We start from the raw sequence: 24,581 nt of genomic DNA, 5'->3' as shown, positions 1-24,581 counted from the left end.
ATTAAGCAGAAACCGGCTTTGGCTTGCGGATCTGCTTCAATCTCGTCCTCTGGACAGATAATCCTGACCACTCGTTTTCTGCTGTTTGCATTTAGACCCATCGTTTATTTTCCTCGGTTCCTTGGCTTCTTCCCTCATTTCTGCCACCGGACCCCGATCGATCAACGATCAAAGATCAAGAATCATCGATCATCGATCGCAAAGAGAAAATGATCGGTCATCAGAGTTAGAACTCGTCAGAAATCCCACCTGTTCCACAGCAAGTCTGGTTGGATGTTGCTGCGGCCTACTGTTTCCCGGCAGCAGAGGATATTAGCTCATGCTCTTCCCTTCCAACATGCCGCAGGTTGCCCTGGTGGCCTGGAATTTGGCCCGCCGCAAGCTTCGATTCGCCACGTCTCGTCGTCACGGTGGATAACTCAATCAGCTTCCGTGGCGAGCCAAAGTCTTTCTTATCCTCTAGCCCAGAGCGGTGGAGGACGCGTTTCCGGTGTGATTGCGACACATTCCTCGGCTGGTCGATCGTTTAAACTGGTGACCGCGCCAACTTTTCCTCCATACCTGCCCTCGAGAGGGTTGTCGCGACCTTCGGAATCTGTTACCATGCCAGCCAGCGCGGTTGCGCCGGACGACACCCTCGGGATCGGAATTATCCCACAAGCAACCAAGTCAAATGACGAGCCATCTCAGGACGTTCCTTCAGACCCAGAATCAGATGACGATGTTCCTGTTGAAGCCGAGGAGCTTCAGGATGCTCTCTCGCGTCCCCCACCTGTGAATAGTAGCTACCTGCCGCTCCCCTGGAGAGGCCGATTAGGTTATGTAAGTCAGGTTAATTCGCGCATTCTTTCGGATGCTGGCCCCTGCGTAGTCATGTTACTTATGGTGTGTAGGCTTGCTTGAATACATATCTACGGAACGCGAACCCCCCAGTGTTCTGCTCTCGGACCTGTCGAATTGCGTCCATTCTCGAAAACCGACACCCACTTGCGGATCCCTCGCAGCCGCCTCATCCGACGAAGAACCGCCCTGATCGGGATCGGACGCCTGATGTTGCCCGCGGACAGGCTTACGTTGAGTCTCTGGGACTCGCCAATGCGCGAGATCTCATTAAGCTTCTGCACTGGAATGACAAATATGGCATCAAATTCATGCGGCTGAGCAGTGAGATGTTCCCTTTCGCCAGCCATAAAGAGTATGGCTATAAACTTGCCCCGTTTGCATCAGAGGTTCTCGCTGAGGTTGGACGTGTGGTTGCCGAACTTGGTCATCGAGTCTCCGTACATCCGGGCCAGTTTACTCAGCTTGGCTCGCCCAGGCTGGAAGTCATTGAGAGTTCGATCCGCGATCTCGAATATCACTCAGAGATGTTGCAGCTCCTTCAGTTGCCCCCGCAGCAAGATCGTGACGCCGTCATGATTCTCCACATGGGTGGTGTATTCGGCGATAAAGAGGCCACACTGGATCGGTTCCGGGAGAATTACAAAGGTCTTTCCCAGGATATCAAGAATCGGCTCGTCCTGGAGAATGACGACGTAAGCTGGTCAGTGCATGATTTGCTGCCCATTTGTGAGGAGCTGAATATACCGCTTGTCCTCGACTTTCATCACCACAACATCGTCTTCGACTCCACCCAAGTGCGCGAGGGTACTTTGGATATCATGGACCTGTTCGATCGGATCAAGGCAACTTGGACACGTAAGAACATCACGCAGAAAATGCATTATTCTGAACCTGTTCCCTCCGCCATCACGAATCGACAGCGGCGAAAGCACAGCACTCGAGTGTCCACGCTCCCACCTTGCGACCCGACCATGGATTTAATGATCGAGGCCAAGGACAAGGAGCAAGCCGTTTTTGAATTGATGAGGCGGTTTAAACTGCCTGGGCATGACCTTTTCAATGATATATTGCCCTACACGCGAGCCGATGAGAACAAACCTTTTAAGCCACCTCGCAAAACCAAGAAGAACGGAGGGTTCGTTGACCTCGAAGCTCAGGTCCCTCCTGCTCCTACCGTTCCCGAGGAAGAAGTAGGCATGGGAGGTCCGGAAAGAAGAGTGTATTGGCCGCCAGGTATGGAAGAGTGGCTTCGGCCGAAGAAGATCATTCGTGTCAAAGTAGGGCAGAGCCCGACAAAACCGAATGCATCGAAGCAGAAGAAGAAGGCAATGACAAATGATGACTCGCCACAAATAAAGGACGAGGATGCTGATGAGGATGATGAGGAGCCAGCGACTCCGAAGCCTAAGACTGCTCGTCCACTCAAACGCACTGCGAGTGTGAAAAAGCTGACAAGTAGGAAACGGAAAGCTTCACCGACTCCGCCGTCTACTCCGTCGGTCTCTGATATCGAGGGTTTAGATCTGGCGGAACCGCCCATTCTTTCTCGTACTGAGACTGCCAATACTCGTCGTAGTCGACGCGCTAAGACCGCGAACAGGGTTAATTACGCCGAGGAGAGCGACTCTGTATGAGAAGATTGCTTCACATTCCGGACGGAACATTGTCAATGACTGCCGGGCCAGTCTTTGTATAATTAAATCACATTCAGTCGCATACATGTATTATAATTGAATATGTGAAACTCACGCCTCGACGGAAATAATAATCATGTTTTGACAAAATTCCATCGTTTTCCATCTTTCTATCTAGTGCATCTGCTCTGCGGGCGATGATGAAATGGTGCGGCCGGGTCCTGTTCCGCTTCTCCACAGCTTCAACTCCAACAAGGCTTGACAGCTTCTAGACTATCTATCTAGTCTCACTTTCTGCATCCCCGTCGTTTCTGTCGCAGTTCATGTCATCTTTAGATCAGCATTTGTTCGCCATGTTCACTTGATCCTTGATCACATTTGCTCGGGAATCACAGCCTGCAGAAGCTTTAATCCGGCGACACCTAAGCACATATTTCGGACAACCTTGCCGCCAACAAAGCTCATCAATTGGGGACACCTCGTTTTTCTACAACCTCGACGTTGATAGTATCAAGCTCTGCTTGTATCCCCAGAATTCAACTCGAACAAGACTCCTTCCATATCGACCCTGGCTCCCAAAATCTATCCTCGCAGTCGTTGGCTAGCGGCCCCGCCGACTTCCCAGTTCAGGCGCCAACCACTCTTTCGGTTTCTCCCCTCGCTCCTTCGTCCCTCGAATCGAGACCGACAGACCAGGCCAGGACGGCTTCTTCGTTTCTTCCGTCTCCTCATCGGCCCTCACGCCACCCGCCGCGCTCAGCTGCGCCTTTGGGGTCTGCGGCACGAAACGATCCCCGCTTTCCGCCACCGCGCACAAGCAAGGGTTTATCGCGCCATCGTTCAGCAGCAAGCTAGACGGGCACGTAGACGAATCTCGGGCAAGAAGGGTATACTTGAGCTTCTGCTTCTTGGGCGGAGGGGACCAGCCAGGCGACTGGGTGCTGGCTCTGCTGGAGGGTCGCAGCTTGTCCCGCGCGTGAAAGGTCTACGAGCCGGAGGACAGGTCCCGGATGCAGCTGCAAGATCCTCGATGTCCCAGTACGAGTCGTCCGCTTCTACATCGTGGGGCGCCGGGAGTGGCGGGCGGCGCAAGAAAGTCTACGAATATCTGAAGGCGGCTAATGAGCTACGACAGACGTATACGGCGCAATGGACAGCGCAGAGGAATAACCAGCGTGATTACAATGAGGATTACTACAATACTCCGGGTGCATTTTCTGATGTGGAAATCACGCGGTCTGGAAATGAGGAGATGGTTCTGTTCCCTAGCTATGCGAGGAGACTTGTGATGGGAAAACGGCCGGAGGTTCAGGCCCGCCAGCGGCGCGATTCGACTTCGACGATTGATGAGTACCGCGGTGTGTCGGACATTCCGGAGCCCGCGTCCGAGTGGGCACGATACGAGGATGAGCATGCAGTTGTGGCTGTTGACGTGCGAGGCTGGGTCTACGCACCTCACCGGGGGCCGATGACCCGGAAACATCGCTTGCTGATTGCGCTGGCCAGGAAGTTGAGCGGGATACCTGCTCCTAACAATACATCGGCCGATGATGGCAACGCCACTGTAGCGGTTGGAACTTCTACGAAAACGGCCGGGGCTAGCGAAGAGGAAATGGTGGATCAAGAGATACAGTCTATTATCAAGAACGCAGAGAAGAGCGCAGATCCCGTCTGGAAGAGCAGTGCTTCCGATGATCGCAGTTCAAGTGCTTCTTCTGAGAAGACCGCGCAACCCTCGCAGTTGAGCAAAGATGAGCTGACAGTTGCGAATGCGCATCTCATGGAGAGACTTCGCCCCTTTCTCACAAATCCAAGGGCCGCAATGCCTGTGACCGTCTTCTTCTATAACGACGAGCAAAGTCAATCGAGAAACATCATGACAGACGAATCGGGCCACTTCAATCTCCGTGCAACGCTGCCGTTTGTACCAACTTACATCCGCGTGTTGGCCTCAGAGGAACTGTCCGCTACAAAAATGATTCAAATCATCGAGCCAACAGGTGTCAGCTTGATCAGTGACATCGACGACACTGTGAAGCATTCTGCCATCACAAATGGCGCGAAGGAGATATTTCGGAACACATTTGTCCGCGAACTGGCCGACCTCAGCGTCGATGGTGTTACTGATTGGTACAACGAGTTAGCCAAGATGGGTGTAGAGATTCACTACGTCTCTAACGCACCATGGCAACTCTACCCGTTGTTGGAACGTTATTTCAAACTGGTTGGACTTCCTCCCGGGTCCTTCCACCTGAAGCAGTACAGCGGCATGCTGCAGGGAATCTTTGAGCCTACAGCAGAAAGGAAGAGAGGATCTCTGGAACAAATACTGCGGGACTTCCCTGAACGCAAATTCATATTGGTCGGCGATAGTGGTGAGGCAGATCTTGAGGTCTATACTGATATTGTCCTGGCGAATCCTGGCAGAATTCTTGGCATCTTTATTCGTGATGTCACCACGTCGGACCGTAAGGATTTCTTTGATAAGTCTGTCGATCATCTAGAAGGCGTCCCTGCCCGAAGTCACAGTACTCCTCAACTTATCGATGACTCAGATGCGACAGCAAAGCGGCCCGCGTTGCCGCCTCGTCCGTCCCGTGGATATCCAGGGCGATATACAGAAGCCGTTAGTATTAATAACGGCGACCTGATCGATCTACGGGACGAACATGAAGAGAAAAACGTATCAGCAGATGCGCCCAAGCCCGCAAGCTTCCGTATGCCGCCCATGAAACCGAGCAAGCCCTCCTCTCTTCGAGCTGTGACAACGAATTCGGAGTCGACAGAAAAGGGAGCTTCTTCTCAAATTCAGGATCTCATCCGGCGCAAACCTGTTCCTCCAGTACCCCCTCGCCGTCAAATCCCAACAGATCAAGAGGAATCTTCGAGCTCCCCTAAAGCATTAGCACAGAGTACCAGTTACGCTAGCGGCGTCCTGAATGCAGTCCAGTCTGTCACAAACTCCCTCCCGGCTGCGACAAAGCAGTTACCGTTCCGACCCAAGACCTCTGACGGCAATGGCGCGGTTGATCAACCATCTGACCCGACGAAGTCGAAGCAAGCCCCTCCGCCTCCACCACCGCGGCGCACATATACAGGAGCTTCGACTGCGACTTCGGATAGCTCCGGTAACTGGCCAGCATCGCAAAAAATACAGTCATACCCAGCTTCGGCTGCTGCCGCTGCGTATCAATTCGCGTCTGAACGTCTCAATTGGGCTGCGTCGCCGGCTGCTTCTCTGCGGTCCAGACCTTCGATTCCATCGTTGAGCCGTTCCAGCACCAATCCTGTGAACAATCAATCAGACTCGTCATCTGTTCCCCCTCCTCCGCTACCTAATAAGAGAGAGGAGCTGTGGCGACGGCGGTGGGCACGGGCTAACGAGCTCCTAGCGGAGCAGGGGGTTGTGTTGGGCAGCTGGCGTGTGGGAAAAGATATGAAAGATGTCAGTGTGTGGCTGGTACAACAGGCCATGAAAGGCATGCAAGAATGATTCCAATACGCAAACTGAACCGAAGACATGAAGTTTCTTTGTATTCTTGGACCGCGATGTACAGTTTTCTCGATGTATATAGCATACGTGATGTATACCCACCATATGATAGATCATGACATGAACAGCGTTCTGACAGTGTACTTCAAACCGAGTGTGATAGAATAATCATCCAGCAGTGATAAAATACCTTCTTTCTGTAAATGGACCAGTAGATCACTGATCTCAGCGCTTCGTGTCTGCCAACATGCCAAGGAGGTGGACTCGTGTCCTGAGCTTCCCAAAAGGGTAACATCCTCGGCTCACGGCTATCACAGGAAAATAACTAATCGTCCCCGCATGATTGGCAGTCTCTTCGCATCCCCCAGTATGCTATCTATGATTTTCTCGCAAACCATTCTCAAATCAGTCCTAGACTAGTATTGACGTGATATTCTTTGAATGATCCTTACTTCTGCACATATATCCGAAGATCTTCCATATCCATAGACCTTCTCCCTCACCATGTCCAAGACCTTCACCCGCGCCGAGGTCGCGAAGCACAACACCGAGGACTCCCTCTGGTGCATCATCGACCACCGAGTCTATGATCTGACCGACTTCCTGGACGCCCACCCAGGTGGCGGCGTCGTCCTCGCCCAAGTCGCCGGCCAAGACGCGACAACAGACTTCTACAATCTCCACCGACAAGAAGTGATCGACAAGTACCGCGACCAGCTCTGCATCGGCACCATCGAGGGCGAGACCCCCGAGGTTATCTCGCCCGAGCCGGGCAGTCTGAGCACCGTTCCCTATGCGGAACCGCTCTGGCTGCGGCCGGAGTTCAAGAACCCCTACTACAATGAGAGTCATCGGCGGTTGCAGCGGGCGATGCGGGAGTTCACGGATCGGTATGTGACGCCTGAGGCGCAGGAGAAGGAGAGGGATGGGACGTATATCAGCCAGGAGTTGATTGATAAGATGGCCGAGGCGAATGTGTTGGCTATGCGGTTGGGTCCTGGGAAGCACTTGCATGGACGGAAGTTGTTGGGGGGTGTGGTCGATGGGAAGGAGTTTGATTACCTGCATGATATGATTGTTGCGCAGGAGCTGGTTCGGAGTAACGCGAGAGGTTGGTCATTTCCTAAGGGTGGAGGGCGATTTGGCTGACGTCTGCAGGCTTCCAGGATGGAAACATGGCCGGGATGGTCATTTCGTTGACGGCTGTCCAGCAGTGGCTGCGCAATGCTCCCCTGCGCGAGAAGGTCACCGAGGAAGTTCTGTCGGGGCGCAAGAAGATGTGCTTGGCTATCACCGAGGCATTTGCTGGCAGTGATGTGGCCGGTCTTAAGACGACGGCAACGAAGACACCTGATGGAAAGCACTACATTGTCAATGGCACCAAGTAGGATCATCCGCCGGATAAGACGCCGTCTCCATGATGCTAATTAACCGACGTTTAGGAAATGGATCACCAACGGCATGTTTGCTGACTACTTTGTCACCGGCTGCCGGACCGAAAAGGGCTTCTCCGTGCTCCTGATTCCTCGCGGTGAAGGCGTCGAGACCAAGCAAATCAAGACCTCTTACTCCACCGCGGCCGCCACGGCATTCGTTCAGTTCGAGAACGTCAAGGTTCCTGTTGAGAACCTGCTGGGAGAAGAACACAAGGGTTTTATCGTGATCATGAGCAACTTCAACCACGAGCGCTTCACTATGGTCTGCGCCGTCATTCGCATGTGCATGACCGTCACCGAAGAGTGCATGAAGTGGTGCAACCAGCGCATCGTCTTCGGAAAGAAGCTCATCGAGCAGCCTGTGATGCGTCAAAAGTACGTTTCTCTTTTTTGCCTTTGCTTGCTTCCGAAAATGATTGTTGCTAACCGCTGATACTAGACTCGCCCGAATGATTTCGCTCTGTGAATCCAACCAGGCCTGGTTGGAATCCATCGCTTACCAGATGTGCAACATGACCTATGCTCAGCAAGCCGCGCACCTCGGCGGTCCTATCGGCCTCCTCAAGTCTCACTCTACGCGCTGCGCGCAGGAAATCGCGGACCACGCCACGAATATCTTCGGCGGTCGTGGAATAACCCAGACCGGGATGGGCAGGGTTATCGAGATGTTCCACCGGACATACAAGTTCGATGCCATCCTCGGTGGCACGGAGGAGATCCTGGCTGATCTCGGCGTGAGACAGGCCATGAAGAAATTTCCCAAGGCGGTGCTGTAGATGTGCCCCTGCCCCCGTGTGGCCTTCTATCGTTCATTCTATTTGTAATTATATATCTTGTTCTTGTTCTCGGATAGCGTTGCCTCTTCTAGATATTGAGCTCCTATACCAGTCAGACTCGACATGCAATCAACCAGATACTGCCGCGCTCCTTGTCTTTCTTTCCTCCTGCTCCTTGGCCTGATACAGGACCCATACTTGTCTCAACACGACGATAGATCCAGAAATAGATCCGCCATTATTTTGAAGAAGTCATGGTAAAGGTCGCGCGAACCAATAGCCGTCAAATCGTCAACGCGTGGATCATTTCGTATTGGAAATTTTATGAGGGCCAGATGATCTAAAAGAGTAGATTCTACCGAGGGACAACTGCTGCTCGTGAAAGATGTGACTCATATCAAAATGACTCGCCTGTCGGGTGTGAGGCATCCGTTTCCTATATACTGAATGCTGAAGCGCGAGTTGACGATATTGCCTGATCAGGAAGGTCAGTCAATTCCGGGGTGGGCCTGAGGCTTCGGTCCGAGATCTCCACAGGATGGGGTGGAGCAGAACGGTGCCACTCGTCGAGTAATTTCCGTCAACTTGAGTAAACAGCTTATGCTTAGCCGCAGGACTCTAATTGTAGCTTACCTATCGAAATGCAGTTGGCGTTTCTTGGCGACGGGCGAGGACATGCTTCGGGCTTGAAAGAATGAGGTATTGTTTTTTGACTGTCCATGTGACATAACTGACGCACCACCGGAGTGTCAAGCTTCGAGGTCCCCTGCGGATGCAACTCTGGCGGGGTTGGGAATGGAATGTTATTCTTAAGCACCAAGGAGCGTCCTTCGTCTTTGTGGGATATGCGCATTTCAATTGTATATGCTTCTTCCTACGGTCGACAAAATGGAACTGCTACATGTCTCTGGTGCAGCATATTACGATTCCTTGCTTGGTCGTCGACCGCAAAACCCGCCCCAGGATTTCACTCGCGTTCTTTATATTCCTCGTCACAATTCAGCAACAGCGCACCTCCCGCTATACGATGTCGCGGAGCAGTATCGCAATGCTGTCAAGGGATGCGTCCTCAACAGCAGCCAGTACGCTGTTCAACTCAGTATGATGGAGAAGCCGCGAGATGATGGGATGAACTGCGAGGTGGCCTATCATGCCAACCTGGACAAAAGCGCGACAGACGAAGCGCCTGTCCGATTGCAAGTGCAGCGGAGATCGTTGTTCAAGAATGGCGAGGCAATAGCGCATGCGTATGTATTCATCTAGGCTGTTTGCAATGACTCCACTGTTCGCTTGTAATGTTGACTGCTGGAATGACTAGGTTGACCCGTCTGCCGCCTCATGACGGATGTCTAATCGCTATCGGCAACAGTCAGAAAGGAACTGACACGTATTGCACGCTCATGGAAGCCTCCTTCCCGATACAACCGAGCATTCGAGGAAAATATAGCATCCCCCATCCTTATTTCACGTTCCTGCTGCCAGGGAAGAACAACGACCAGCGGATAGTCCAATGGCAAGTCCGCCCCAAGGAAGATAGCCTGCGTCGATACACATTAGTTGAAATCGGTGCGGCGTCAGACAGGCCTGACGGCGCGCTGTCAGAGGACAATGTGCGAGAGCCGAAAATTCTAGCAATCTACCATCATATCGGGATCAACGTGTGGTTGCCAAAAGATTTCAGCGAAGGTGTGCTTCTTCTTCCAGACCAAGCAGGGTCGGAACATAACGAGCGGGAGCTGCTGATAGTTGCAAGTCTATTGGCTTTGCTTTGGCAACTGCGGGAGCAAGCGCAAATGAAGCCGCAAAAATTGAAGGGTGCCCACTCTCGACATTCCCAAAACATGTTCCAGAAGGCAATTTCTGTCCTTCATAGGCATTAGCCATTTAAAAGCATCAATTAATTGTTGGATGGTTGAGTGAATCATACCATGCCTGTCATATAATCAGATAATCATGCTGCTGTGTCAATTCGGGTGAATGAGTCTGTAATCAGTCAGAGACCTGTGGAAAGGGAGGGAAGTGAAAAGTTAGTAGATCGCTTACGAAAGTGGTCCAGGAAACGTTCCGATCATCGCCAGGGGCTTGCGCAGCCCTCGCAGCCCAGACCTTCTCTAACAATTCTCGAGGTACTGGATTGCGGAACTCAGATCTTCGCTCAATCTCAGTCAAGCGCGCGATGACATAGTATTGAGAGTGAGGAGAAAGCGCATCCGATCCACCCATAAACAGGGGAAAAACAAGAAGCTCAAGGAGGCAACAATCCGAGGGAATTCTGGCTGTAGCGTCTAAGATCCTCGCCACGCACTCCTGTATTTCATTGCTTCGGGGTTGCTGTAATGGGTCTAACAAACGAAGGATGCGTAGAATGCAAGCGTACTGAAACGCCTCCGCTGTGGACATCCACCGAGGATCAGAGCTGGGATATGTTCTAGCTGTCCTGTCGAACGAGTAGAGCTTGTGCTTTGCAGATTGCAAAGCAACTTGATACTCATCCCATGATAACCAGCCGAGATTGTATTCCTTTGCCTTTTCCAGGGCTGCTCCAATAACCAGGAAAATCTCCCTGGGGCATCCGTTGACTAGCTCGAACGTTTCATCGGTGGCACTGGCGACAGTTTCGCGAATGTCTTGAGAGAAGCACAATCGTTCAGGGTCAGCAAAGGCACGAATGATGTCAAGCCTGAACAAAATTGAATAGTCAGTGGACCATCCCCTAAATCATGGCACAGATTGCAAATACCAAGCCAAATTTCCCAGGAAGAAGACCGCTCGTCGTCGCCGACTATTCAGCCCATCCGCTAATAGTAGCTGTTTGCACACAGACATTGCCCCCGTAATGTGTATGCCATGTGTAGAGATACCCGTCTCAGCAATCTTTAAGCTAGGTCAGAAGTTTTCCGAAGGAGCTGACAATGCAGCTTTCACCAACTTACGTCGTGTAGAAGGAGAATCTGGATTATGGCGAGAACAGCATCTTGCTCGTCCTCATGCAGGAAATTAGGTCCCTGACTCTTCCTGATTTCCTCACTGAGACCGCGTATGGCTCTCAGCCGATACTCGACTGCAGTCTCCTCATATAGAGACATATTTCCTGTAAGCTTGCCAAGATGAGAGGCCGAGAGCCCCAGTATGGCATATAACAAGCCAATTTGTTTCCTCGCCAACGGGAGTATATAAGCTCGGTAAGGATTACTGCTAGTACCACCTATCTCAGCAATTTGATGCGGGCATATGAAGCTCTCATCTGTGCCACTCTGGCGTCAGTGTTTCTGCCCTCCAAAATCCAGCCAATAAGAGCTTACAATGCGATAACAACATCTCCGTCTGGGTGAGATTCAGTATCTTTGGGATGTCGTCTGGCGATTCTGTTGCGCTTCTGCTAGGCTTCTTGGAAGATGGTTGCGTTGTGACACCCTCTGTCCGTCCAGGCGTATCCGAGCCCGGTGTTGCGGTGGTAGAGACTTGCTGCGACTCAGCAACGCTAGATTTAGCTTTGGTGTTCCTTGGAGTCGGCACTCGTGCGCCTTTCCACTTTCCCCGACTAGCGATTCCGCAAAACCGGTACTGGTCGGGGTACCCGCCGCATTCTAAGCCTTTTGACATGCAACGTTGACACTTGGGTCTACCGCGGTCACACTTGCGGCACTTTTCCCGGCATGTCTTGCATGCAGGACCTGCATCGGTACCTAACATCAGAAGTTGTTGGCTATGGTTGCACAGCATAAGATGAATAGATGGTGACAAACCAGCTCGTGGCATTCCGTAGGCGGCGGAGGCACTTCAGAAGGTGTGACTCTTGACTCTCATTGAACAAGGCGAGGTGTCAAGGAAAAAGGGACTTGAATAGTGAAACGACAATTATATCGCCAATCATGTTCGATTGAAAATCAAACATAGAACGAGCAATCGAGGTGTTGGCCTTCTTGTATATTTACCAACTTGACTCAACTTCAGTTGAAGGTGACTTGTTCAGGATCGATAATACTACCACTATCTTCGGCTGAAATCGATAACCGCCACAGAGTTTCAACACTTGTCTTCAAGTAGCTATTCAATGGCTTGTAAGCCAATATCAGCCTCATGTGGTTGCAGCCAGTTGATGCTGCTCCGTAAGCACTTCGAAAACAAATATCGAGCTAGGCAGCATTCGGTAAGGCGTCAGGCCATGGTAGAGCTTCTTTTTATCCTTTTGCACGTGAATGTGGGGTGTTTGCATTATTTGTCTGATTATTGCTTGTCAGCCTTGCTCTACTCCCGTATCTTCGGTCCGTTTGTCGCTCCGGTCATTATTGACGCAGCGAGCTGACGCCTACATCAGTACTTCGCCACTACTATATACACCGGTCCTGCCTTCGTGTAAGACGAACATATTTTCCATTGATACTTTGAGTTTAACAGCTGAGAAAATGACTGAACGCACAAACACGCTCAACTCTGACAATGTATTAGCCCTCGCTGCGAGGGCTCTTCGGAAAGACAATGAGGGTCAGCTTAGCCTCAAAACACCCTACGAGGCTATTGCGCTCATCGGTCATGCTTGTATGAAGGCAGTGGACTTCAGGCTTCTCGGGCTGGGAGAGGAGCACACCATAGGTCTGCGAGAGAGATTTACTTGTGACATGTCAACTTTCGCTGTCGTATCCTTGGACGTATATAGCTAACATACTCGTTCGTAAGCAGAAAGCTCGACTGAAGACCAGACCTTACCCGCAGAGTGGAATGCTAACGATACATATTCTTTTCGCTATGCCCATACTCAATCCTCCATGCAGTTCTTGCTGAAGGTCAGTCGATTGGGGAATAATGCCGTTGTCCTTGCCTTGGCCCTAGGCGATGACAAAACCTCTTCATTTGATCTGCCAGTTAAGGACTACATTTCCGGGTCCGCCCTTCCTATTACTTCCACAGACGACTTGACGAAGACCCTAAGGGATGTGTTCATTTCCGAAGCGCGGCTGAATGACTTGATTGGGCTGTTTAAAATGAACGTGATTCTGAAGCTAGCTCCTGGCTTGTACAAGGAAGGATACGAAGACACCTCTCAAGCCATACGAGAAAGGCGACAAGAAAGGCCACCTCAATATGATCCCTTAAGGGACGATACACTACCTCAGCCCGCACGCCCTTATCCATATGATGATCCCCTGGCAGCAGGTCCTCGTCGACCTGCGCCCCCAGGCGATTTTGCTCCCCCAGGATTTGAAGATGAATATGAGATCTACCGGCCTCCTCGAGGATATCCCCAGGGAAATGGTGGTCGTAATCCCTTGAGTATTGGCGATAGAGATTTGTATCCTGCCGGTCTCGGTCCGAATGATCCTATTCGAGGAGGCGTTGGCCCTGGTCTCGGAGGGGGAGGCAACGGTGGCGGAATGCACCCAACGTTTGACGACCCCTTGTTCGGTGGTCGCCGAGACGGTGGTTATGATCCGCAAGTGCCCCCTGGATCTCGATACGATCCCGTAGGTCCGGGAGACGCCCCATCCGGACGAGGGCGTGGTCCGTTTGGAGGAGGCTCTGGCGGAGGATTTGGAGGATTTGGCGGTGACATCATTTAGGCGCGCGGCTAAGCAGTAAGCCATTTGTAGCTGACAAGGCCGCACAAGACGGGCTCGGGTAATACTCTTTGCTAGATTTACGACAGAATGCGAAATAGCATGATGGAATTAATTCAAAAACAAAGCATCTAAAATTCGCGTGTAATCCAAAATTAATTGTATATAGTATCAATGTAATTGCCCTTCTTGGCGTCAAGCAAGCCAAAGTTGGTCGGGATTTCGAGTTCCTGGAGAATCGTGGAGAGAGGGGTGTGGCTTGGACGAGCCAGAAGTGTGGCGTGGCGCATGCCGACACCTCCTGGCGTCGTTCCAGCACAGCACTGCACAGCACAGCACAGCAATCCCTCCCCTACACCAACACCACCAGGTCGCTTTTCTCCCAACTTCCGTCTCTCATCCATCCCACTGCATCCGATTTTTTCCCCTCGCCCGTTGAAGCTTATATTGTTCTTATTCAATTCTATCTCCTTTCTTTGGTGGATTCTTGCATCATCACAACCGAGAAAAACCCTGGTCAGCCTCACGAGACCGTCCCCTCCCAGTCTCCCGCCCCTCCTCCACATTTGCAGTTGTCTTGAGCTTGTTGTCGCCCAACACAATGGATAATAACATGGAAATTGATCCGGCGCGGTCACCGGAGCCTCATCACCTTTCGCCCACAACCGACCCTGGGTCCATACCTACGCTCGATGGGTGGATTGAAAACCTGATGGCTTGCAAGCAATTAGCGGAAGATGATGTTCGGAGACTTTGTGATCGAGTGCGTCTTTCTTGATACGTGTTGTCTCCGACATCACTGTGATGATGAAATCTAATTGGCGTCTGCGCGTTCCAGGCTAGAGAAGTGTTGCAGGAAGAGTCGAATGTGCAGCCAGTCGTATGTGCTTCCCTCGGCCTATTCTTGCCGTGTCATCCATGCGGATCGCTCGAGTTGTTGACTTGAATCTCTCAGAAATGCCCCGTGACTGTCTGTGGTGATATACATGGTCAATTCCACGACCTAATGGAACTATTCCGCATTGGAGGTCCTAATCCTGACACAAACTACCTCTTCATGGGTATGTGATATTTCACCCTTGATTTGTCCTTTTTGTCTCCTTGCTCCGTGACTCATAACAAACTTGCGTCTCCAGGTGACTATGTCGACCGTGGCTACTACTCTGTAGAGACCGTCACGCTTCTTGTCTGCCTCAAAATCCGTTACCCCCAACGAATCACCATCCTCCGAGGAAACCACGAGTCCCGCCAGATCACACAAGTGTATGGGTTTTATGACGAGTGCTTGCGCAAATACGGCAATGCCAATGTCTGGAAATACTTTACCGATCTTTTCGACTACCTTCCTCTCACCGCTCTCATCGAGAACCAGATCTTCTGCCTGCACGGCGGTCTGAGTCCCTCAATCGATACTCTGGACAACATTCGTTCTCTGGATCGGATCCAGGAAGTTCCTCATGAGGGACCCATGTGTGATCTGCTCTGGAGTGACCCCGACGACCGATGCGGCTGGGGTATCTCTCCCCGTGGTGCTGGTTACACCTTTGGGCAAGATATCTCGGAAGCATTCAATCACAACAACGGCTTGACTCTTGTTGCTCGAGCACATCAATTGGTTATGGAGGGATACAATTGGTCGCAGGATAGAAATGTGGTCACCATTTTTTCGGGTACGGCCCCTTTTTCTCGCTCGTGTTGACGCCTACCACTAACTTGCCGTCCTCAGCCCCCAATTATTGTTACCGCTGTGGTAACCAAGCCGCGATCATGGAAATTGACGAGCATCTGAAATATACATTGTATGTTCCATTGAAAAGCGAAAGACGGATCTTGATTGTTTATCTGTACTAACCAATTGTCTCAAAGCTTACAATTTGATCCTTGCCCACGCGCGGGAGAACCAATGGTCTCGAGACGTACACCTGATTATTTCCTGTGATGTGATTCCAATAGACAGGCTTTTTTCATCGCTACTGACAAGTTGAGCTTCTTATGACCCTTCGAGAGGGCTACTGGGATGCTGGGAGCATACGGAAGGATCCACTTGTCACAACACAATAATTGTATGTCCTTATTTCAGGCCGTGTTGATACCAATTATGAAAATAAAAGACGTTCGCAAGAATACTATCATTCTTCCCTCTAGTCTCTGACCATCAATTCTGCCGCGGTCAGGGCGCTCTTTATTTGCCATCAGTGTTGGTAACAAGTATCTCAGAGAACTTACGTCTGCCATGCTTTACATAGCACCTGGAGATTTTAAAAGCAAACCTGGAGGATGTTAGCTGATCCGAATGGAAGCAACGAAATGATACTCACCCCCATCCAAGTTGACGATTTGTCCGTTAATGTAGGTCCCAGCCTTGCTGCAGAGGTAAAGAACGACACTGCCAATATCGGATTCCCGTCCAACGCGGCCTACACCAAATTATCAGCTCACTCGAGTCCGCAAAGCGCAAACACCGACTCCAAGAAAGCAAGGCTCACCAGCCGGAAACTTCTTCCCCACCTCTTCCTGCTGCATAGACCTCCGATCCTCGTCAAACCTACCGACACTGATCTCATTCGGGAAAACGCCCGGCGCAATGCAATTCACACGAACCCCCAATGGCATAAAGGTATGCGCCCACTCCCTCGTCAGATGTATCAGCGCCGCCTTGCTTGACGAATAGGCAAACTGGCCCTGCGAATGGGTCTTCGTCACCCCCGCCACACTCGCCACATTCAGCACCACGCTCGAATGGCCCGGTGCCGCTTTCGCTCCCTTCACAAGGAGCGGCAGCAGCGCGGCAGTGAGGAAATGGTGCGACCAGACGTTGCCGGCGTACGCGATGCGCCATGCGTCCGCTCCGTCGCGGGTCATCCATCTCGAGACGGCGTCCGGGTCTGTGAAGTCGATGTCGGAGGATGTGGCTTTCGCGCGGGGCTCGCTGGTGACGCCTGCGCTGTTAATGAGGATGTTGATGCCTTTTGATTCGGCCTTGGTGAGCTCGGCTGCGATGCCGCGGATTCCGTCTGTCGTGGAAGTATCTCCCGGGAGTCTGGAGTCAGTATACCCTTCGTCAGCAACAAGCGTCTGGCCCGGGAAGTGCGGAGGATGGGACGGGACGGGACGCACGGTGTGACCTGTCCGTTGAACGAATATTTCTCCCCGATCGTGTCGAGGATCTCCTCCCTGGTACCGATGATGTAGACTCGAGCGCCGTTTGCTGCTAGTGTCTGCGCGGCCATGAGACCGACGCCGTTGCTTGCTCCCGTAACGACGGCCACGTAGCCCTTGACCTCGAAGAGTGTGGCTGCTTCGAGGTCATGGACATTGATGTCTTTGAAGTTGTATCGGGGTGCTGGATCCATCTCGCTACGGATTTTTCGGCACTGCAGATGGATAGATACCAGTATGCTGGGTACATTGAGCAGAACGGGGGTGAATGACACCTTTGTAGGAATGATCGCATGTTGACATCTTTTTGAAGTCATCGCCTCGACGTACTCCATCTCGCTGCTGCCATCAAACAACGCTGCTGGCCGCTGCTGAGAGTGTCATCATAGTGGATTTTGGTTTCAATATAGTACTCGGGTGTCGCAAGCTTGTACCTTATTGATGAGGAGCATGTGGGAAGTGTAGTTGGAGATGAGCGGATGTGTAACTGCGTTGGTTGATAGAAAGAAGTAGAACGGGCGAATGCATAGCATTTTCATTTCATGAAAAAAGCGTTTATGTAAAAGACTGCGAGTCAAGAAAGACTACCGCATTAGGTACAGGCAGAGCACTAATGGACGATTTGATATAGACTTAAACTCGCAGTCCTTCCGCCTTCTTCGCCAGAATCTCTTCAACCTCTTTGGCATGTTTGGAGAAATTGTCCACGAGATCATCCCACATCTTCGGCTCGTGCTCGTGCCTCTTGTCGCTGTTCCAGGCATAGTCTGTGATTGTGAATGGCCGACTGGACTCGAACATGAAGGCAATCGATGCCTCTGAAATCCGCATCACAGGTGGCGGGTTCTCGGTGGCAGCTTTGAATTGCTCGTACGCTACACCATGAGGGACCACTGACCATACAGTTAGCACCTTATGCAAACGACAGAAATATCGCGACGGCTACTCACTTGAACACTCAAAAGAAATGCTTCCGGGATTGAAGGCGTCCGAGCGGCCACCATATTCACCATAGATCAGGCCCATCAGTTCGGAGGCAGCATTGCGGTGATAGTAAGGTGGCCGGTAAGTGTCTATATTTGTTAGCATGCCGACAGCATGTCTTTGTTTGTGGAGAACTGCAACAGCAACTTACGAGACGCTACGTCCCATCGGGGAGAGAAGATCAGCAGATCGGCCAAAGGCGCCGTCAGGTCGCGGGATTTGGCTGTGAGTACACAGAAAATGGATGGATCGATATGATCAACGGAGATTGAGCCGACATTGACAAATTTTGTCAAGTCATACTTGTATGGAACCTATTGATGTAGGGTCAGCTTCGCCTTCTGTACTGAAAACCACGAGGAATCAAACATACATAGTTACCATGCCAGGCAACAACATCAAAAGGACTGTGATTCTGCGTGCTCTTGAAGAATTTCCCTCCAAGCTTGTAAATGATCTCCCAAGGCTCCTGAGAAATCTCATACTTTGCATGGGGAGCAAGAAAATCCCGAGCGTTAGCCAAACCATTTGCTCCGAGCGGTCCTAGTTCGGGCAGCTCAAAGGAAGATCCCCAGACTTCGAGTATATACCCACGAGAAGGGCCGTCAGGAAGCTCAACGCGGAAGCGAATACCACGCTGGATGATCACGATTTCTCCGGGCTGCACAAACAATGGACCAAATTCAGTCTGAATGTCCAGGGCACCCTGCTGAGGAATGATGAGGAATTCACCATCAGAATTCACAAAGGCTTTCTTCTTCATGCTGGTATTGGCCGTATAGACATGAGTAGCGAGGCCTTCGCGAAGGGTCGGGTCTCCCGATCCTGCTACGGTCTTGAGACCGGAGACAAAGTCTACCTCTTCCCCAGTCGGAATCTCAAATGGATGCCATGCTAGCTGAGTTGGAGAGACGCGCACTCGAGGGTTTATCGGCAGGAAATTCGACTCCGTGTCTTTGTTGTCAGGAAGGTCGGTCTGTAGCATTATCAGCACGAGTCCATCGCTCCAAGTGCCGTCAACGTACAAATCCCTGGTGAGCAACCGCCGGACGAGCACGGTACAACCATGCCTTCTTGTTGCAATGCCGTGGGGCAACAAAAGCAGTCGCGGTGATCTGCTCGGCATACAGGCCGAATCTCACATTACGAGGACTGTTCTGGCCCTGTGGAATGGTACCAGGGACAGCTTCGGAGACAAATCTATAGAGATGTCTAAATTAGCAAGTTGGATGGCGACATGTAGCTGCGCACTATACATACGAGTTGCCGAAGCCGGCTTGATACTGTACGAGTCAGTTATCACGAAGAAAGGAACGAACGTAATGAGAACGTACCTGGTAAGGATCATTCCGTCTTGTGTTGAAAGAAGGAATGGTACCGTCCTTTTGAGTTTCTGCCCAGTGAAATATCTTCTGATACTCCTGGGGATCAGATAAGGCGCTTGTAGAGGCCATGCTTGCGGTTCGTAGGTAATGATCAAGTAGTGAGTCCAGAGAAGCTCAATCTTAATTTGCTCCAATAGGTACCAATATCGAAGGGAAACACGAAGCCTCAAATACTCTTTCCACTCTGACGGGTCGACGAACGGCTGAATATAGAGTAAACCTTATAATTCGTCGGACACATCCTCATCCGAATTTCTGAGCACGAAGGAATACGCAAATGATCCTTTGGCTTCTGATGGTGACGACGTCAGCCTGATTGAGGCCAGATCTGACACAAATTCCATACAAATCGGCATGTTGGAGAGGCCTTGCGTTGCCGAAGCCAAGTAGAGTGGAGCTTGGGGAGGGGAATCGTGGGCGGAGCAATGTCCGTCAACTTTCTGCTTTGACCGCATGGTTTGCCAAACCCCACATGAGTAAGCTGTGAGTAGTGCGGAGAGATGATCTTTTCGTGAATAACAGTTGTTCATGGTCGGGATTGAGTCTGTATGGGAATTGCCGAGGAAGGCGTACAGGCGGATTGCGAGGGGGAAAGGAAGGTCGACTGACAACGCTCGGTCACGAACAGCTAGCTTATCTGCATTCTGCACACAAGGATGGCTTGCACCAGGATGGCTGTGCACAGTTGGATTTACCCAACTTTAGTCTCTACTTCGTCTATCTACTTCCTGACCTTCTTATGGTGCATGGTCATTGCAGATCTAGAACTTTCATCAATTAAGGCTGTGTGCCTTGAGGACCCATATCAATTCAGCAGGCTGATTCTGCCTGCTGTCAACGCAAAAACTATTGGGAGGTAAGCTCCGATGCCAGCCTCTCGCAGAACCTTGAGGTGCTCTACTCTTCGCCGAGACGCAAATTGCTCCTCGGTAATCTCCTTACACTCTCCCAGGGGCCCATAGGCGAATCGTCGGTCTTCAGACCACGGAGACATGCCGTTGACGAACCGTATCCAACGCTTCCGCATCTCTTGACCTACTTCATTTGCAGCGGGGTTGAAGGAGAGATCAAGTCCTCCGAAAAGAAACAGGAGGTCGACTGCGTGGTGAGACCGACTGGAAGACTGCCATGGATTTGGTTGGTCAACCACGTATCGGAAAACGTGCTTGTTCGCAGCTTTGAACTTGTCCGCAACCAGCTCAACAGGGAGGGTGTATCGGGTGTCATTGACGAAATCTAGAGCGCCCAGTTTGCAGGCAGTAGGACGGTCATGGACGACCTGGTACATCTTGCGCAGTTTTGTGCCATAGTTCTTGTCGGTCTTGAAAGCCGCAGCAATCGATGCTCCGTCGAAGGTCTCGATTCCGTTTCTCCAAATGACAGACTATAGAAGTCAGACTAGGCGAGAGGCAGCGTAACGGGAGAAGGATGGAGAACATACCTCATATTCAGTATCGCCAATCATGAGTTCCTCGACTTGTTCTGGCTTGTTCTCCCAATCCTGGAATTCGGAATCCTCCTGTATCCACATTGTATTCACATTGCACTCCTTCAACGCGCGAATTAGACAGTCAACAGACGAACGACGCAGCGACTCCTGTCCCGACTCCTGAACCTTGCTTTGGAGTGTGTTGATGAGCGCATTGCCTCTTTCGACCGGTAACGGCGAAGAGAGGTATAGCGACCCGGATGCCAGGACAGCTTTTTGGACAGGAGGGCCGCTAATCAGATGCGCATGAACATAAACCGCTCCTGCGCTCTCTCCAGCAAGAGTGATATTATTCTGGAGTGAGAAAAGACGTTAGCATCAGGCGTCCTTAAGCAGCGTTGGATCACCTACCGGATCACCCCCAAATTCTGCGATGTTCTTCCGAACCCAGTCAATGGCCAACCTTTGGTCCTTTATCGCGAGGTTCTTCTCCTTTCCATCGCCAAAGCTAAAGATATTGAGACGGTAGTTGAAAGAGACGAAAACAAACGGCTGACCCTCGTTGACAGACTCAGCAACGATCCGAGTCGGGTCTATGTGTATTCAGGCATCAGCCGTTGAAGAAAAAGTAGCAATTCAGATATCTTACCGCAGATTTTTGATTGAGCAGAACAAAATGTAACAACTTGAGAACCGCCTAAGGCACAACCGTTAGCACAATCAATGCCTTGGCTTGGTATCCTTGCAAATCTGCCATCGTACCATATATCCAGACGAGAACAGGAAGAGGGCCATTAGTGCTTGACAGAGGAGGACGGGCAATGTCCAGATTTAGACATTCAAACTCATCCTCAGCTTCGGGCTCGATCTCGAAATCCTCCGGGATGCGCAACAAATGGCGCACGTCCACATGAACCTGCGGGCATTTTGGTCTGTTTCAATATCAAGTTTAGTATATCGAATTGTATGTCCATAGATAACGAAAATGGCTTCCTTGAGCTTAGGGACAAGACATACCCGTATTTCGTAGCATCAACAACGCCCCCGTTGAAGCTTTCCACAGGCTGAGCACGCTCGAACCGCGCCGGTATCTGGGCATACTTGATTCCGCGGAATTGGTCAACTATGACACCGTCGAAATCCCTCCGAACACCTGTAAAGAGTGCCTGAAGCCCTTGATGTTGTACTTGTGGAGCTGCCATATTCACAATCACAGAGTCAATCTGGGAGTCAGGGAGGAGGAAGCGTGGAAGCAGAATATGGAGCAGGTAAAGTTCTCGAGGTGTCTGCACTACCCATGGCCCTATTTCCTGTCTGATTCCTCTCCATCCAGTCGGTTGTTATGCTTGCCGAAGCTTGTAGCCCCAATGCTGACGAGCATGCTTGCTGTGGGGCTGCTGCGGGGATATCCACCTGGGTGTTGAAATGCTGTAGCTCGGATGATGAAGTCGGAATATCGGCAGTTGGAAACCACGAAATTAGCTTCTCAGGGTATGATAGTAGAAAGAGATTTGCCTTGAATTCTGAAGCGCAGGTGGAAGCTGTCGGTTGCTGGGGTGAATTGGTGAAAGGTTCTTAGTTCCCAATGGCTCTGATACTAAATAACCACCAAGGAATCATTTCTTCTTTATAATGTGAGATTTTTCTAATTTTGGGAATTATACTATATATACAGTTTTGAGGCTGCTCGAGTATGTCGTCTGTTCGACACACAATCCCTGTATGCGTTTCGCGTTCTTTACAGCCTATCCAGCTGCTTCGACGGGCCGAGTCTCAGCATGCCGTTCTGTAGGTTTCCATATACGGCCACCCAGAAAAAGCAAGATAGGAATAGCAGACACCCCCATCAGCAGACCTATGACCCAAGACATTGTGCCCCAGCCAGCGCTTTCTCGGATGAACCCAGCCAGAAATGGACCGACGATGGACCCAGCTGCAAAAGCAGAATTGAGGATACCGTAAGCAAGTGCCATTGCGCCTCCTTTGCCGAAGACGCCGGGCGACTCTGCTTCTTTCTCCTGAACAACATATGAGGCCTCGACAAAGAGCGGTGGAATCAGCAACGCCAGGCAGAGCCCGATCAGAGCCAGCAGCACACAAAGCACCACTTTTTGGCTCATGGAATTAGTTGTGACAAGTCGGAGAAGCACGAACAATGGGACTGTGGTGAGCAATGCTCCACCAACTACAAAGCGCCGAACTTGGGGAAACTTGTCGTTGATGTACCCGAAGAACGGATCCAGAAGATGAGGCACCGACACTGGAATGAAGATGAGTCCTTGGGCTGTCTGTTTCCACCCGAATGTATCCTGAACGAAAAGAGGAAGAACGCTATCGAGAGATGTCAATGCAACCGACACAATAAAATAAGCCCATAGCGTGACAAGCATTCGGTCTGAGGCCAACAGTGTGGCAACAGCGCCGAAACGTCTCTTGGGAGGCATTTGTTGGTTTGCATCCCCAGTTGCACCGCCTCGCGGCGTCGGGTTCGATGTTGTGTCATGCTCGTTGCGACTGTTACTGTCGCATTCATCAGTCGGGCAAGGAAGAGACGCACGCCCATCCGTAGGTTGCTTCTCCGTTGGATTGTCCACCGGTTCTGTGGAAAACTTTCCAGTGGGAAGCCACTTCAGGGCATCTTTCTTCTCGATCAGGACGAGTCGCAGGAATATGTCTAAGCCAATTATACCGAATGCGAGACCGAAAACAGCGTAGTAGCCTCCGTGCTCATATAAAACACCCCCAAGGAGGGGGCCTGTCATCGTCCCAAGTGTGATGCCCATTGCCGCATATCCCATCGCCTCCCCCAGAGCCTCTTTTTCTATCGTGTCGACTAGCAGGGCTAATCCGACTGTCCAAACAACAGCCGCAGATACCCCTTGAAACAAGCGGCCAGCAATCCAGAGGCCGAGGGTAGTGCCTACACAGAGCAACGCCGTAGAAGCACCCAAGGCGATCAGCCCTAGCAGGAGAGGCCATCGCCTAGACTCTATTCGATCTGCTAAGTAGCCGGAAATAGCTGTATTGAACGAGGACGGTGAGTGAGATTGTCACGATATAGTCCGGTGGCGAAGGATGGTCAAACTCACGGGAAGCTGCCAACAGTGCGGCGCCGTACAGGGCTAATAAGATCGATGTCCATGATTGTTCTGATAAAAAAGTTAAGACCAGAATCACAGGAAGCAAATATCAACACATCTCAAGAGGGCGCATACCATCATCCTCAGATAAGCCGACTCTCTCGTGCAATGCAGTAGGGGTCACTGGAACGATCTATATCGCGTCAAGCTCTTGCACATAAATCATTACACGGTAGAAAACGACAGCTTAAGGCAGAAAGGTCAACTTACAAGCCCATATAGCAGGATGTCCTGACGTGACTGGTTTTAGCATGTTTTCTTTCGAGGTCACCATCCCTTGTTGCCAACTTACAGTGAATGTTGCGAAAGAGACCACAAATATGACGAAGACTTTGGAAGACCTTAGCTCGAGGAGAATCGGTCGCTTAGGTTCCTCCTCATTTTTCGAAAGCAGGCCGCCTAGGACCATAGCGAAGATGGGTATCAGTTTAAGCTATACCGCTGAGATGTCATGCGGGTAGTACTTGAGCAACAGAGGTCACCAAATGAAATTGATGGACACAGAATCCTAGAGCCACCGAACTATCCATGGAGACATACGCCAGAGGCACATAACGAAGAATTCAGAAGAGGTAAATGTTTTGGAGAGGATATGAGGATCGAAAATCTAGACGATGATTCAATTCCCGCTGGCTCGGGCTCCGCGGGCCCCGAGAGTGGATGATCCTCCCGCACTGAGGAATTCAAGATGGCAGATCTGTCGATCACGAAACACAATATTGGGCTATCTGCCGGTATCTATCTACA

At 51.1% G+C, this 24,581-nt stretch overlaps 10 protein-coding genes across 10 annotated transcripts; 5 read left to right on the top strand and 5 right to left on the bottom strand.

The window, feature by feature from the left end:
• Nucleotides 1-337: 337 nt before the first annotated feature.
• Aspvir_009805 (uncharacterized protein) lies at nt 338-5,970 on the top strand (the record flags this gene model as incomplete). The annotated part of the gene is made up of 4 exons (XM_043272943.1): nt 338-410; nt 464-822; nt 894-2,471; nt 2,986-5,970. The coding sequence occupies 4 exons, from the start codon at nt 338-340 to the stop codon at nt 5,968-5,970; spliced, it is 4,995 nt and encodes a 1,664-aa protein (XP_043128878.1).
• Nucleotides 5,971-6,474: 504 nt separating this feature from the next.
• On the top strand, nt 6,475-8,182 carry Aspvir_009804 (acyl-CoA dehydrogenase family protein; the record flags this gene model as incomplete). The annotated part of the gene is made up of 4 exons (XM_043272942.1): nt 6,475-7,081; nt 7,129-7,354; nt 7,413-7,781; nt 7,846-8,182. The coding sequence occupies 4 exons, from the start codon at nt 6,475-6,477 to the stop codon at nt 8,180-8,182; spliced, it is 1,539 nt and encodes a 512-aa protein (XP_043128877.1).
• Nucleotides 8,183-9,070: 888 nt separating this feature from the next.
• Nucleotides 9,071-10,062, top strand: Aspvir_009803 (uncharacterized protein; the record flags this gene model as incomplete). Its single annotated transcript, XM_043272941.1, has 2 exons — nt 9,071-9,429; nt 9,501-10,062. The coding sequence occupies 2 exons, from the start codon at nt 9,071-9,073 to the stop codon at nt 10,060-10,062; spliced, it is 921 nt and encodes a 306-aa protein (XP_043128876.1).
• A 55-nt stretch (nt 10,063-10,117) lies between these two features.
• Nucleotides 10,118-11,785, bottom strand: Aspvir_009802 (uncharacterized protein; the record flags this gene model as incomplete). The annotated part of the gene is made up of 5 exons (XM_043272940.1): nt 10,118-10,165; nt 10,226-10,862; nt 10,923-11,056; nt 11,116-11,426; nt 11,485-11,785. The coding sequence occupies 5 exons, from the start codon at nt 11,783-11,785 to the stop codon at nt 10,118-10,120; spliced, it is 1,431 nt and encodes a 476-aa protein (XP_043128875.1).
• An 803-nt stretch (nt 11,786-12,588) lies between these two features.
• On the top strand, nt 12,589-13,740 carry Aspvir_009801 (proteasome inhibitor PI31 family protein; the record flags this gene model as incomplete). The annotated part of the gene is made up of 2 exons (XM_043272939.1): nt 12,589-12,775; nt 12,863-13,740. The coding sequence occupies 2 exons, from the start codon at nt 12,589-12,591 to the stop codon at nt 13,738-13,740; spliced, it is 1,065 nt and encodes a 354-aa protein (XP_043128874.1).
• A 598-nt stretch (nt 13,741-14,338) lies between these two features.
• On the top strand, nt 14,339-15,588 carry Aspvir_009800 (serine/threonine-protein phosphatase; the record flags this gene model as incomplete). The annotated part of the gene is made up of 5 exons (XM_043272938.1): nt 14,339-14,500; nt 14,576-14,617; nt 14,693-14,798; nt 14,874-15,407; nt 15,464-15,588. 5 exons carry the CDS (start codon nt 14,339-14,341, stop codon nt 15,586-15,588), a joined length of 969 nt encoding a protein of 322 aa, XP_043128873.1.
• Nucleotides 15,589-15,975: 387 nt separating this feature from the next.
• Aspvir_009799 (SDR family NAD(P)-dependent oxidoreductase) lies at nt 15,976-17,090 on the bottom strand (the record flags this gene model as incomplete). Its single annotated transcript, XM_043272937.1, has 4 exons — nt 15,976-16,007; nt 16,056-16,154; nt 16,224-16,777; nt 16,855-17,090. 4 exons carry the CDS (start codon nt 17,088-17,090, stop codon nt 15,976-15,978), a joined length of 921 nt encoding a protein of 306 aa, XP_043128872.1.
• A 439-nt stretch (nt 17,091-17,529) lies between these two features.
• Aspvir_009798 (putative homogentisate 1,2-dioxygenase) lies at nt 17,530-19,334 on the bottom strand (the record flags this gene model as incomplete). Its single annotated transcript, XM_043272936.1, has 7 exons — nt 17,530-17,789; nt 17,847-17,969; nt 18,032-18,194; nt 18,254-18,856; nt 18,906-19,080; nt 19,141-19,163; nt 19,215-19,334. The coding sequence occupies 7 exons, from the start codon at nt 19,332-19,334 to the stop codon at nt 17,530-17,532; spliced, it is 1,467 nt and encodes a 488-aa protein (XP_043128871.1).
• Nucleotides 19,335-20,070: 736 nt separating this feature from the next.
• Aspvir_009797 (putative carboxylesterase) lies at nt 20,071-21,896 on the bottom strand (the record flags this gene model as incomplete). Its single annotated transcript, XM_043272935.1, has 6 exons — nt 20,071-20,649; nt 20,707-21,048; nt 21,106-21,287; nt 21,344-21,391; nt 21,457-21,626; nt 21,712-21,896. 6 exons carry the CDS (start codon nt 21,894-21,896, stop codon nt 20,071-20,073), a joined length of 1,506 nt encoding a protein of 501 aa, XP_043128870.1.
• A 543-nt stretch (nt 21,897-22,439) lies between these two features.
• Nucleotides 22,440-24,243, bottom strand: Aspvir_009796 (MFS transporter; the record flags this gene model as incomplete). The annotated part of the gene is made up of 5 exons (XM_043272934.1): nt 22,440-23,713; nt 23,784-23,843; nt 23,910-23,967; nt 24,045-24,065; nt 24,127-24,243. 5 exons carry the CDS (start codon nt 24,241-24,243, stop codon nt 22,440-22,442), a joined length of 1,530 nt encoding a protein of 509 aa, XP_043128869.1.
• Nucleotides 24,244-24,581: the final 338 nt, after the last annotated feature.

The sequence above is a fragment of the Aspergillus viridinutans genome (genome assembly GCF_018404265.1).
Source record: "Aspergillus viridinutans IFM 47045 DNA, scaffold_9, whole genome shotgun sequence".
Lineage (NCBI taxonomy): Eukaryota > Fungi > Ascomycota > Eurotiomycetes > Eurotiales > Aspergillaceae > Aspergillus > Aspergillus viridinutans.
The sequence above is the reverse complement of the archived record's forward strand: the minus strand, read 5'-3'. Positions and strand labels throughout refer to the sequence as shown.